General features: G+C 46.9%; 1 protein-coding gene across 7 annotated transcripts in view; it reads left to right on the top strand.

The window, feature by feature from the left end:
- SLC20A2 (solute carrier family 20 member 2) overlaps positions 1 to 14517 on the top strand; it is a 102517-nt gene that overhangs the window by 74215 nt on the left and 13785 nt on the right. For all 7 annotated transcript variants that reach the window (XM_075997420.1, XM_075997421.1, XM_075997419.1 and 4 more), the window contains one exon: positions 10252 to 10368. In XM_075997420.1, the coding sequence (XP_075853535.1) occupies positions 10252 to 10368 (117 nt within the window). The remainder of the gene's footprint in view (positions 1 to 10251; positions 10369 to 14517) is intronic.

The raw sequence follows: 14517 nt of genomic DNA, 5'->3' as shown, positions 1-14517 counted from the left end.
GGCTGTAGGATGTGTTTGTCACAGACTTTTCAAAGTGTTTGTGTTCCATGATAAAAAAAAAAAATCGGAGCAGCAGAGAAGCAACCACTCCACCCCAGGGGTCCCTCCCCACCGGGGCGGGGGGCGGCCCCAAGCACAGTGCCGGGCCCCGGGAGGGCCTGGGGCGGAGTCGGAAGTGAGCCGTAGCAGACAGACCGCTCGGTCCGGGAGCACCTTGCATGCAGCCCTCGTTCCTAGTTTTGTGTGCGCTCTTCGAGCTCACGTTCGCCAGACAAGGCAGAGAGCCACCGCCAGAGGCCTCCCGGGCTGGTGCTGTGGAAACTGAGGCAGCCTTCCGTAGTGCCGAGTCCTGGAAGCGGCACAGGGCAGACACAGGGCGACTCCTTGTTTTTCCTGCATTTTATTTTTCCCACTGTCTATTCTTGCTTCCTGGTTCTTCTTCTTCCAAATGCCAGAAGATGACAAGTATGATGTGTTTTTTTTTTTAAGAAAATATATGATTTTTAAAAAAATATTTGGCCTATTTTCCCCATCTCTTCTTTTTCTTTTCCCCCACCTTTTTGCCGTAGTTTGAGCGCGCATTTGCTAAAAAGAATCCTCTTTACCCGGGAGAGTATGTTATTCCAGGGAAAATTAAGCCGTATGATGGATGGAATGCTAAGACAACGTAAATACTTCATAGGTCTGTCACGAGACATAAATAATACAAGTCTGTTGAGCTGGGCTTTACATGCATTGAACCTCATAGTCCTCTGAACTCCAGGAGACTGGCAATTTTGCTAACCCCACTTTACGTGGGAAACTGAGGCAGAATTTGGACCGGGCAGTCTAGTCCTGACCCCCACCCAGGGTCTTGGTTATGGCATTATAGCGAAATGTAAGATAGCTTAGGTGAAGCTTCCAGGATAGTACCTGGTACGTAACGTTTCTGTTAGTGGCAATAAAAATTGCACCAGACAGGGGCGGTGTGGTGGCTCACACCTGTAATCCCAGCATTTTGGGGAGGCCCTCGCGTGTGCCTGCCCCCGCCTGTCCCGCGCCCCTTCCGGAAGTTTCCTTCCTTCCTTCTTTAGAATATAGGGCCTCACGGATGAAAGGGTGAAACTTTCTGACAGAAGTGAGTGGCAGCATTAATCTTACCCAGTTTTTCAACTCGATGAAGTTTTGATGAGCAGGATTTTTACGCGAGGAAGTGAATTAGGCGGGATGTGTTGGATGCTGCCTTGCAGGGCTTTGTTCTGGCTTCCCGCCTCCCTCCGCCCTAAATCACCACGGAGCTGTTTGCGTCTTAGGCTTAGTTTGGCTTGTTTGGCTTTGCATTTGACACGACTCTTCTCAAGTAAAAGCCATTCTTATACTCCAAAGGCTAAGTTATTAGCACTTTAAAGAAATTGCCTTTGCGTTTTTTATCTTAAAAAAAAAATGATTTGTGAGGACAAAAGTACTGTAAGAAGTGAAGTACTTAAGTTTGGATACAAACCTAAAAGTTCATTTTTAGCTGTGTTGAACCCGGTTTTCATTCAGTGCTTGAACGCTGAGTGCTGCAATTCCATGTGCACTTGGCGTGGCCAAAGCAGGATCACCCAGCTGAGTCTGGCGGTTCCACGTGAGGTCTGAGTCCAAGTGGGACACCCGAAACCCCAGCACCCAGCACCACGTGGTAACGGGCAAAGATACAGATTCCCAGGCCCAGCCCTGGACCCACCGAGTGAGAAATACTACAGCCCCGCAGTCTGCGTCTCAACAGGACCCGCTCCTGCCATGGCGTGAGAACGTCTCTTTCCGGAAACATTGCGATACCGCGTTATGGTTCTTACGAATGGGTGCTCTTAAAAGGTTCTGACAGGCCAGGTGCCGTGGCTCACGCTTGTCATCCTAGCTCTCTGGGAGGCCGAGGCGGGAGGATCGCTCGAGGTCCGGAGTTCAAAACCAGCCTGAGCAAGAGCAAGACCCCGTCTCTACTATAAATAGAAAGAAATTAATTGGCCAACAAATATATATAGAGAAAAAATTAGCCGGGCATGGTGGCGCATGCCTGTAGTCCCAGCCACTCGGGAGGCTGAGGCAGGAGGACCACTTGAGCCCAGGAGTTTGAGGTTGCTGTGAGCTAGGCTGACGCCACGGCACTCACTCTAGCCTGGGCAACAAAGCGAGACTCTGTCTCAAAAAAAAAAGTTCTGACCACCAGCCTTTGCTCACTCTTTTTTACTAGCCATTGAATTCTCAAGCGAAACCAGACCTGGTTTCCGGCTTCCCCAGAGTAAGTCTGTACCTGGGACGTGGCTGCCCCTCCACCTAGTCCTCTCCCTCTGTCTCTTCCTCCTCCGCCTCCTCCACTTGCAGCTGCTTCTGATCCTGTTTGGGGGATATCAGAGCATCCAAGACCCACGGCCCCCGGTTGGGCTTGTCCTCAGGGTCTCTGTGTTCCGTCGGCAGAGAGGCCAGAAGTCGCAGCCGCACTGATTCCCAGGCCCGGAGCAGGGACGCCCGGGGTGAGAGGAGTCTCTGGTTATCACCAAAGGCTGGATTCAAGACAGAGTGATTTAAATTCGCTTCCTTTTCAAACATTTGATGAACAAACCCTGGTTTGAGAAAGCTGGTACATGTAAAAAAAAAAAAAAAATCCTACTTATAGAGCAAATTAGGAAATTGCACTTTTTTATTTCTTTTCTTTTTTTTCTTTCTTTTTTTTTTTTTTTTTTTTTTGAGACAGAGTCTTGCTTTGTTGCCCAGGCTAGAGTGAGTGCCGTGGCGTCAGCCTAGCTCACAGCAACCTCAAACTCCTGGGCTCAAGCGATCCTCCTGCCTCAGCCTCCCGAGTAGCTGGGACTACAGGCATGCGCCACCATGCCCAGCTAGTTTTTTCTCTCTATATTAGTTGGCCAATTAATTTCTTTCTATTTATAGTAGAGACGGGGTCTCTCTCTTGCTCGGGCTGGTTTCGAACTCCTGACCTTGAGCAATCCGCCCGCCTCGGCCTCCCAGAGTGCTAGGATTACAGGCGTGAGCACCGGGCCAGCTGGCGCCCCACACACACACTTTTGTACGCTTTGATGATGTTGATCTAAAACAAACAAACCAAAAAAAAAAAAAACAAACCACATAACAAAAGCCAGGAACTTAGTTATCAGGTAAGCAAGATGATAAACACTAATTCTGCAAAGGAGACAGTGCTGCCTGCTGTTAAGTCGGAAGATATCCCCACCGTATTATTATGTGACCAGTGAAACCACTGGGCAGTATACGTAGTGTGATTCTGCTTCTGTTTGCAAAAAATGGTAAAAAAAAAAAAAAAAAAGAAACCCTTGCAGACACTCCGTTCCAGCCTCCGTACCTAGAAGCTGTGGGAAGGTGCCCGCCAAGTGGCGGCCACTGCTCCCCTGGGAGGCGGGCTCCGCGGGGGTTGGGGGGCTCCCGCGCCCTGCATCTGAGCATCCTGCGCTGTGGCTGGCGCTGCTGGTATTTTCACAGTGAGCGCGTGTTATTTATAAAATTAAGACGAGAGAAATCCGTGCAACGAAGTCAGTAAGGAGGAAGGTCACGGTAGGGGACGGTGAGCGTGGGTTCGAGGAGACCAACGTGGCTACGGCCTTGTTGTTCACAAGTTTCACTTGCTTTGTAGATTTCCAACAATGAGTGAATGTCACACGTGAAAAACAAGTGGCACGACAGAGGATGACAGTGGCGACCGGATTTTTATAAAAAGTCCTGTGTGTTCCTTTCCTCAAGTGGCTCGAATGTTCTTCTGATCTTTCGGGGACTTTTGGGAATAGAATTGTAAAGATGCTTGAGGTTAGAGCTGAATCGCTCTCCGTTGTACTTTGCTGCTCAGAAAAAAATGAAAGGAGCTGGAGATGAAAGGCCGTTTAGTGGCTGGTGCCCAGCGCGGAGATCCAGAGCTCCCCGCGCTGGTTCCCGGCAGCCACTTTCGGCTGAGCCAACGGGAGCATTCAGGCAGTGCCCTACTTTGTCGCCTCGGAGTGAGTTGACGTGCCGTGGCTTACTGCCCTCTCAAAGGGGTAATTATTTGGAAACAATTTGAAATCCGAACCAGGAAGACAAATCAATACAAAGCACTTCTGTCGAAAATTTTGTCACGGCCAGGTCAGCCTTGAGTTTTTAGAATAAAAAAGGTTTTTTGCCTTAGATGCCCATTGATTGATGCAGGTACTTCTCTGTGCTGAAAATCTCTGTGCTGAACTGTTTTTTTTTTTTATCTGTGAAACCGGGTATTATGATGTGTTCAGTGCAGTTTGGAGCTGTATAACGTAAATGTCAAGTTTGCATTTTTTTGTATGTAGGATTTAAAAGTAAATCCTTGTGTTCTTCCAGTGCTCTGTCAAAGCATTAAACTGCTGGGATAACTTAGTTAGACGCCTGTCCGCGTTCTGCTCCTGTGTCCCCCCTTGCTCCCTGGAACAAGCTGCTGTTTCCCGCATTCCTGCTCAGCACTCCCCTCTGCGGCATGCCTCTGTTCTGCTTTCCCTTCTTGTTTCTCACAACTGGGAGGGTGACTTTGGAGCTTTCTGGCCACGTCACATCCATGGCTGGGGCGGATGGGGTGGCAAAGGCACAGAGGGCAGGTGACACTGTGTCTCGCCAGCTGAGCAGAGGATGAGAAGCCCCGTGCCTGACCTCAGTCCCTCCCTTCCAACTTTGCCCCTGGCCCCCCAGGCCCACGTGGCCCTGCCGGGGAGCTCGGAGAGCACCTGGAAGAAGCTCCGGGTGCAGCGCTTCTCCACTTCTGTGTCGGGCCTGCTCGGCACGGGCAGGAAAACACAGGGCCTTACAGCAAAAGCGTTCGCTCTTTAAAAAAATCTGTGTCCCGGCCAGGCGCAGTGGCTCACTCCTGTCATCCTAGCACTCTGGGAGGCCAAGGCGGGAGGATTGCCCGAGGTCAGGAGTTCGAAACCAGCCTGAGCAAGAGCAAGACCCCGTCTCTACTATAAATAGAAAGAAATTAATTGGCCAACTAAAATATATATACAAAAAATTAGCCGGGCATGGTGGCGCATGCCTGTAGTCCCAGCTACTCGGGAGGCTGAGGCAGGAGGATCGCTTGAGCCCAGGAGTCTGAGGTTGCTGTGAGCTAGGCTGACGCCATGGCATTCACTCTAGCCTGGGCAACAAAGCGAGACTCTGTCTCAAAAAAAAAAAAAAATCTGTGTCCCAATTGTTCCTCTGTCCCTGCAGTAGGGAGGGCCTGCCCCTCTTGGATCAGGTTGACTCAGTGAAGCCAAAAGCAGCACAGTTCACAATTTTATCACCGACAAAACCACAAAGGAAACAGGGAAACCTGCCTAACACACCATGCTTTGGAGCCGCGAGAGTGGTTGGAATTGGTACGAGTTTGGTGTTGGTAACGAGAGTTTGGCGCTGGTAAGAGAGTTTGGCGTTGGTAATGAGAGTTTGGCGCTGGTAACGAGCGTTTGGCGTTGGTAACGAGCGTTTGGCGTTGGTAATGAGAGTTTGGCGCTGGTAACGAGCGTTTGGCGCTGGTAACGAGAGTTTGGCGCTGGTAACGAGAGTTTGGCGCTGGTAACGAGAGTTTGGCGTTGGTAACGAGCGTTTGGCGCTGGTAATGATCACCGACCGCTCAGGTTGGGGGAAGCGGCTCCAGGAGAGCGTCCGTCACTCGTGCAAACCCTGACATGGCGGTGAGACTGCAGAAGCCGGGAGCCACAGGCGCCCCGAGAGCAGCCGGGGTGGCTCGGGCAGCTCCCGGCTTCAGTGCAGGCCCAGAGGGTGCAGCTGAGAGGCAGGCCCAGGCCAGCTCCGACGGCAGAGCCGAGCCCGGAGTTCGAGGGTGGGGCAACGCGCCTGTCCTCCCCCATGGCCACCTCTGGGCTGTAACTGAGCTAGGTGATGCTGGGCTCTTGTGTTTCATATTTACATACGTTAATTCTGACTCTGACTATACGTTAATTCTGACTCTGACTATAGTATTAGCTACCTATGCTTTAACCTCTCACACCTATCCAAATGTTTACTAGTGCCTTAACTGTGTAACTTTGAGCTGGTTTGTGTGTATAAAATGGTTAACAATTTAGCTAAGCCTGCATCATTAAACCTTTATTTAATCTAAGAACAAAGTTTTAGATTGTTTGCTTCTTTAAATTAAAAGAAATTGTTTTTTGGGTTTTTGTTTTTTTTTTGAGACAGAGTCTCACTCTGTTGCCCAGGCTAGAGTGAGTGCCGTGGCGTCAGCCTAGCTCACAGCAACCTCAAGCTCCTGGGCTCAAGCGATCCTCCTGCCTCAGCCTCCCGAGTAGCTGGGACTACAGGCATGTGCCACCATGCCCGGCTCATTTTTTCTATATATTTTTAGTTGTCCAATTAATTTCTTTCTATTTATAGTAGAGATGGGGTCTCACTCTTGCTCAGGCTGGTTTCGAACTCCTGACCTCGAGCAATTCTCCCGTCTTGGCCTCCCAGAGTGCTAGGATTACAGGCATGAGCCACCGCACCCGGCCAGAAATTATTAATAATTTAGAAAAGTGGCATTCTTATTGTGTATTTTAGAAGTTAACTATACCATTCCGAATTCCCTTCTCTCCGTAAAGAGATTGGAAACCATTGTATCTTTCCAGAACTTTTCTATATGTTCACATATATGGCAGTAGTGTGGGAGTCAGGGTGTTTTCTTTTCTTTTTTTTTTGCAATCATTTTACTATGTTTTATTATTACCTATGTGATTTTAGTTTCTTGCCACTGTATTTTTAGCTATAGGGGTTTTTTTGTAGGTATCCTTTATCAAGTTCAGAAAGTTCACCACTATTCCTAGTTTACCCAGGATTTTTATTATGAATGAGCTTTGTATTTTGTCAAATGCTTTTTTCTTCATCAATCGAAATAATCATGTGATTTTTCTTGATTAGCCTATTGAGATAATGGATTATATTAATTGATTTTTAAATATTTAACCAGCCCTGCATACCTGAGATAGATCCCACTAGATCAGAGTGCATAATTCTCTTTATATGTTGTTAATTTCATTTGCTAAGATTTTCACAGGGATTTTTGCATCTTTGTTCATATGAGATGTCAGTCTGTAGTTTTCTTCTCTTATAATGCCTTTGGTTTTGGCATGAGGGTGATACTGGCTTCACAGAATTTTAGGAAATATTCCCTCTGCTTCTGTCTTCTAAAAGAGATGATAGAGAATTGCTGTAATATCCTTTTTAAAGGTTTGATAGAATTCGCCAGCAAATCCATGTGGGCCTGATACTGTTTGTTTGTAAAGGTTATTAATTATTGATTCTATTTAAAAAAAAAATAGATACAAGCCTATTCAGATAGTTCAGTTCTTCTTGTGCGAATTCTGACAGATTTTGCTTCAAGGAATGTGTCAGTTTCATCTAGGTTATCAGATTTGTAGTGTTAGAGTCATTGATAGTGTCCCTTCATCTTCCTTTTAATGTCCATAAGATATGTAGTGGCATCTCTTTGTTTTCTGGGGTTTTTTTTTTTATTTCCGGATATTGTGAGGGAACAAACATTTTGGTTGCATTTTATATCATTGCCTCTCTCTAGCGGGGGTTAGAGGCCTGCCTTCCCCCCCACACAATGCTCACGTGTCCTATAGTTGTGAGTTTACTCCCCCCCCAACCCCCCATCCCTGGAGAATATCACTACCATGTGAGCACCAACGTGTTAATCAGTCAGTACCCATTTGATGGCGAGTACAAGCGGATCCCATTCTTCCGATCTTGTGTTACCTCTCTTCAGATAATGGGCTCAAGCTCAATCCAAGAAAATATGAGAGGCGCTAGATCACTGTCATCTCTTAAAACTGAGTAATGCTCCATTGCATACAAGATACCAAATTTTAATAATCCACTCATGAATTGACAGGCACTTGGGTTGTTTCCACGTCCTTGCAGTAGCGAATTGTGCTGCCGTAAACACTCGGGTGCAGGTGACTTCATCATAGAATGACTTTTGCTCTTTTGGGGAGATCCCTAATAGTGTGCTGCTGCTGGATAGAATGGTGGTTCCACTTATAGCTCTTTGAGGTGTCTCCAAATTGTTTTCCACAGAGGTTGCACTAATTTGCAGTCCCACCAGCAGTGTGAGTGTTCCTGTCTCTCTGTATCCTCGCCAGCATTTGTTGTTTTGGGATTTTTTTGATAGATGCCATTCTTACTGGGGTTAGGTGGTATCTCATTGTGGTTTTGATTTGCATTTCTCTAATGATTAGAGATGTGTTGAGCATTTTTTAATATGTTTGCTGGCCATTATTCTATATTCTTTTGAGAAATTTCTGTTCATTTCCATTGCCCATTTATTGATGGGGTTGTTTGATTTTTTTCTTGCTGATTTTTTTGTAAGTTCTAGATAGATTCTTGTTATCAGCCCTTTATCAGAAGTGTAGAGAGCAAATATTTTCTCCCGTTCTGTGGGTTGTGTATTTGCTCTAATGGTAGTTTCCTTGGCTGTGCAGAAGCTTTTTAATGTGATCAGATCCCATTTATTTTTGTTGCTGCAGTGAGTGCTTTGGGGGTCTTCCTCAAAAATTCTTTGCCTAGGCCGATGTCTGAAAGGGTTTTCCCAACATCTTCTTCTAGAATTCTTAAAGTTCCATGCCTTAGGTTTAAGTCTGTTATCCATCTCGAATGTATTTTTGTGAGAGGTGAGAGGTGAGAGGTAGGGATCCAGTTTCCTTCTTCTGCAGGGCTATCCAGTTTCCCCAGCACCATTTATTGAAAAGAGATTCTTCTCCCCAGTGTATGTTTTTGTCTGCTTTGTTAAAGATTAGATTACCATATGCAGATGGTTTTATCTCTGGATTCTCAGTCCTGTTCCAGAGATCTATGAGTCTCTGTTCTTGTGCCAGTCCCAGGGTGATTTAATTATCATTGCTTTGTGGTGCAGCTTCAAGTTTGGTAGGCCAATGCCTCCCAATTTGTGTTTTTCTTTTCTAAACATACACTGGGTCTCTCTGTGCAGCACCCCCAGCTGCCTGAGTACTTCCTGGACGAGGGGTTGCTTTCCCCATCAGCACATGTGGGCCGGTTCCGTTTTATGACTGTGTGCTGTAATTATTTCACATCTCCCTAATGGTGCCTGTATTAGTTGTTCTGCAAATTCTTACTGTGAAAAGTAATGCCGTGGTGGGTTTTCTCGTACACGTGCCTGTGTGCTCACGCCTGAGCGTGAGTGTGCACCTTTGAACCTGTGTGGAATGTGCCCGTTGTGGCCAGTGACAGCAGGTGGGCCAGATTCGGAGTCCTGGCCTCTGGCAACGCTGGTCACAGAGCTGGGAATAGAAGACGTCCCTGAGCCGTGCGCACGCCCACCCTTTCGTTGGTTGACGTGATTGCTGCTTAGCGTGCAAGACTGGATTTTGATGAAAAGCTTTTCTACGTTGTAATTCCATAAACTGATGCTTCAAGGAAGAATTAAGTTGAATGGCCAGTGTCCTCTTAAAATATTTCTATTTCTCAGCTGGTTCCAAAAACGGTTTGTGTGTGCGGGGGGGAGGGTGTCGTGTCCCTTTACGGCCAGGCCGCTAGCTGCTGAGGAGCCAGAGGGGAGCAGTCCCCACGCTGGGCAGTGGCTATTTAGATGTTGATGTGTCAATGGCTTTAATCTCAGCTTAACATGATGTTCGTGCTCAGTTAGCCAAATCTTAATAATTAGCTTACTAACCAGTTTAAGCACATATTCTTAAGACATGGTATGTCTTTTTTTTTTTTTTTTTTTTTGAGACAGAGTCTCTCTTTGTTGCCCAGGCTAGAGTGAGTGCCGTGGCGTCAGCCTAGCTCACAGCAACCTCAATCTCCTGGGCTCAAGCGATCCTCCTGCCTCAGCCTCCCGAGTAGCTGGGAGTACAGGCATGCGCCACCATGCCCGGCTAATTTTTTTTTTCTATACATATTAGTTGGCCAATTAATTTCTTTCTATTTATAGTAGAGATGGGGTCTCGTTCTTGCTCAGGCTGGTTTCGAACTCCTGACCTGGAGCGATCCGCCCGCCTCGGCCTCCCAGAGTGCTAGGATCACAGGTGTTAGCCACCATGCCCGGCCAACATGGTATGTCTTAAACACAGAGCTTTCTACCCCAAAAGGCATGGCCCGTTTGTGTGTTTTTGTTTTGTTTGTTTGTTTTTTTTTTTTTGGTTGAGAATTGTATTAAATACAAAATCCAGGTGATTCGTTCCAGATTTGGGGATGGGAAACCCACGGCTCTGGGGCCTGGCCTCTCGGAAGGAGCCCAGCGACAAGGCCACTGTTTGTTTCTCCCTCCAGTGCTGGGCCTGGTCCTGCCGGCGTGGGCCATCGTGCTCATTTCCTTCGGCGTCGCTCTCCTGTTCGCCTGTTTCGTGTGGCTCTTCGTGTGTCCGTGGATGCGGAGGAAAATAGCAGGTACGGGCTGTTTCGTTCTTATGACTTACAAAAATGCTGCTGATCTGGGAGACTTCACAAGTGCTGCAGAGCTGTCTTCACTGGTGGGACAGGCGGAGTGCGGCCGAGCCTGGAACGTGGGCTGAGACGCACGCCCAGCCCTCTGCCTGCAGGCTTCCGGTTGCTTCCTGGCTCAGGCCTTTTCTTGGTAACTTGTGGCCCAGACGAGCAGTGGGGTCCCAGTTACCCTGGGTAACTGCCAGTGAACTGTGTGTGTGTGCGGTCAAGTTCTCCCAGCCTGGTAAAAACACTGGCCTTCAGGGAAATGCAAATTAGCACCACAGTAAGACATCGTATCACACCCACGATAATGGCTAAAAGTAAAAAGACTAGTGATTCCAACTGTTGGTGGAGAAAAATAAGTAGGACTCTCATGCATTTATGCTGAAATGTAAATGGTGGAACCACTTTGGGAATTGGTTTAGTGCTTTCTTTACCAAGTCAGCCATACGTAGTCACCGTGCGGCTCAGTCACTTCACTCCTAGGTGTTTGTCCGAGAGAAATGGAACCGTATGTTCCTAAAAAGACTTGTGTGCGAATCTTTTAGTCATAACAGCCAAAACCTGGAAACACCCCAAGTGTCTGTGAACAGAATAACCAAACCGTGGTAAATTCGTACAACAGAAGACCACTCAGCAACGGGGTGAACCACTGGGAAACACGACAACAGTGAATTTCACAGCCGTTGTGTCAGACAGGAGAAGCAGACACAGAAGAGGGCTACACTGTAGGATTCCATTTTTATAACGTTTCCCTAAATTCTCCATTAAATGTTTTATGGAATTTTCCATAAAATTTGAGAACAGGGAAGATGGCTCTATAGTGAGAGACCCCTGGTTGCCTGGGACGGGCAGGCAGGGGCGGGGTGGGGGGACAGCAGGGGGCAGAGCCATGTCTTCCTGCTCCTGGGGAGGGACTTCCGGGCGTACTCGCTGGTCATCCACCTGTACGGTTAGGATGTGTGCATTTTATCGTGATGTGGAAAATGTCGGGTGCCGGGACGCGGCCGCTCGCCGCCTCCCTGTAGCTCCGGATCTCCGCGGGCCAGCGCTGCGCGTGGCCAGTTGGAGGGCGCGCTGCTGGGGCCGGCCCCGGGGCAGAGAGCCGCTGGGAACCCGCGTGAGGGAATGCCCCCAGGCCCACGTGCTGCTGTTTCTGGCCACGCTGCTTGCGTGATCCTGATTGGGTAATTTTTGAATCCCACTGTTTTTGATTGGATGTTAAAGCTTGATGCTGATTGGATGTTAAAGCTTGTAGTTGATTGGACGCTTTTTGAGCCCTACCAAGGGTATAAAAAGCGGGCAGAAGGGTGAGAAGATCGGAAGACAGGAAGAGAGCTGTAACACTAGGTGTGCTGAGCCTGCTGTGGAAGAATATAAAGGCTGTTCTCCGACTCCCCGTGTGCCGCTCGGTTCTTTCCCAGGTCAAACAAGTAAGAGCTGTAACAAGAGCTGTGATGCTAGCTGTACACGTTGCTGCAACAATTGTGTGCATTATACCTCAATTAAAACAGTTTTTATTTTAAAAAAAAAAAACTAAATGGTTTTAAAATCAGCCAGGGCTGTTTTCCTCCGACCAGCAACATAATTGAATTCCAACCCTTCGAACCACATACTTTCAAAGAGCTCTCAAAAAAAAAGAAAAAAAAAAAGGAAATGTTTTCATTTGCCTTCAAGAATGCGCCTCATGTTTTAATATGGGTCTATCTGAGTTGAAAATCCATGTTTCAAACAAGATCAAAATAAATGAGACATACCGCATTCGTGAATTGGAAGACTCAATAGAGTCAAGTTGTCGGTTCTTCTCAAGTTGATTTATGTAGACTTAGCACGATTTAAATAAAAATTCTAGCAGGGTATTTCGTAGATTTACACAAGCCATTGTTAAAATGAATGTAGGAAACCAAAACAATTTTGAAAAGGAAGAATAAAGTTGGAGGACTCAGAGTACCTGGCTTTAAGACCTACTGGGAAGCCACCCGGCAGTATGGCAGGTAACGGAACAGAACGGGGTCCGGAAGTAGACCCGCACGAACGTGGCGAATAGAGCTCTGACGAGGGGGTAAGGGCGGTTGGGTGGGGAAAGGACAGTCTTTTAGACAAATAGTGCTGGGACACTTGGGTGCCCATATGCCAGAAAAAGAACCTTAACCTAAACCTTATACCTTATTTTAAAAAATCAACTCAAAATTCATCATAGATCTGTTAAATGTAAAATAAAAAGAACAGACTTTTTAAGGGAAAAAAAAAATAAGGGAAAGCCTTTGTGACCTTGGATTAAACAAAGAATTTTTAGATGTGACACCAAAATCATCTGTAAAAGAAATCCGATAAATTGTGCTTCATCAAAATGAAGAGCGATTGCTCTGTGAACACTATTAAGAGAACGAAAAGACAAGCTACAGACTGGGAGGAAGCGTTTGCAAATCCCGGGTGTCTGGCAAAGGACTTGTATTCAGAATCGATGAAGAAATGTGAGAAAGCAAACACCTCAGTTAAAACATGAGCAAAATATTTTAATAGACACTTCACCAAAGAAGATACCTGAATGGCAAAGAAGTCCATGAAAAAGTGTTCAACATTATTAATCATCAGGGAAGTGCGAATTAAAATCACAATGAAATATTACTATACATCTATTTGAATGGCTTTTAGAATAACTGACAGTATTAAATGTTGACAAGGATGAAGAGCAGCTGGAACTCTGATGTGTCGCTGGTGGGATTGCCAGGCGGTACAGGGAAACAGTGTGGCAGTTTCCTGTATGGTTAAATATACACTTTCCATAAATTTACTGTTAACCGCGCCTAAATATTTCCCTAGGAAAACGGAAGCTTAAACTCACACAAAAATCCGTACATGAATGTTTATAGCACCTTTATTAGCAATCGCCAAAAACTGGAAACAACCTAGCTTGTCCCCAGAATGAATAAACCGTGGTGCGTTCATACACCAGCACGCAACTGGGCCACGAAAGGGCACAAACTACTGGTGCGTGCAACAACACGGATGAGTTATGTTGAGTAAGGAGCCAGCCTCGAAAACCAGCACGCTTCATTACTTATAGGACTTTCCCCCCCAAAAAAAGGCAGAACTACAGGGACAGAAACCAGGTCAGTGGTTTCCAAGGTCAGGACTAGGCAGAGTATGGCACAGGTGGATTTGGGGAGACGGTGGGACTCTTCTGTACCCTGATCGTGCTGTGCTTACACGAACGTGTTGAAACTCAGGACTGTCTACACGTACACAGAAAGTTTACTGCATATAAATTGTAAAACAAATGGCTTTTAAAATCTGCATGAATGGGCCGGGCGCGGTGGCTCACGCCTGTCATCCTAGCACTCTGGGAGGCCGAGGCGGGCGGATCGCTCGAGGTCAGGAGTTTGAAACCAGCCTGAGCAAGAGCGAGACCCCGTATCTACCATAAGTAGAAAGAAATTAATTGGCCAACTAATATATGTAGAAAAAATTAGCCGGGCATGGTGGCGCATGCCTGTAGTCCCAGCTACTCAGGAGGCTGAGGCAGTAAGTAGGATTACTTGAGCCCAGGAGTCTGAGGTTGCTGTGAGCTAGGCTGACGCCACGGCACTCACTCTAGCCTGGGCAACAAAGCGAGACTCTGTCTCAAAAAAAAAAAAAAAAAAAAAAAAACCTGCATGAATGCATACAACTTCAAGCCCACGTTGAAGCCACGGCATAACGGTTTAAAGACCAGCTGCTTCCTCTCTCGTGAAGCTACTCCCTGCTCTGCGCTGAGAATGTCCCTCATGTCATGCAGACCACTGGCCTCAGAGGAGCCACGCTGCACACACTGCTTGTCTGATTTGACCCTGTGGGAGTGATGCAGTACACTTAAATGCTTTGATTTTTGAACACTTTTCCTAATGGCTAAACCTTGATGTCAAATGAACCTTACAATCTGCACCTTCCAGCTTTAGGCTCTGAAGTCAGAGCAGAAATGGACACCGTTCCCCATGCTGGCTTGCCAGGAGGTTTTCTGTGTGTATTTCTGTATATTTTGATATCTCCATGTACTTACTGTTTTATTATTTTATGTACAGATTAGTGGTTAAGGGCATGGAGCACAGAGCCAACCTTAGCTCTCAACCA

Source organism: Microcebus murinus, chromosome 24, assembly GCF_040939455.1.
Source record: "Microcebus murinus isolate Inina chromosome 24, M.murinus_Inina_mat1.0, whole genome shotgun sequence".
Taxonomy (NCBI): domain Eukaryota; kingdom Metazoa; phylum Chordata; class Mammalia; order Primates; family Cheirogaleidae; genus Microcebus; species Microcebus murinus.
Note: the sequence above shows the minus strand (reverse complement) of the source record. Positions and strands in the feature narration are given on the sequence as shown.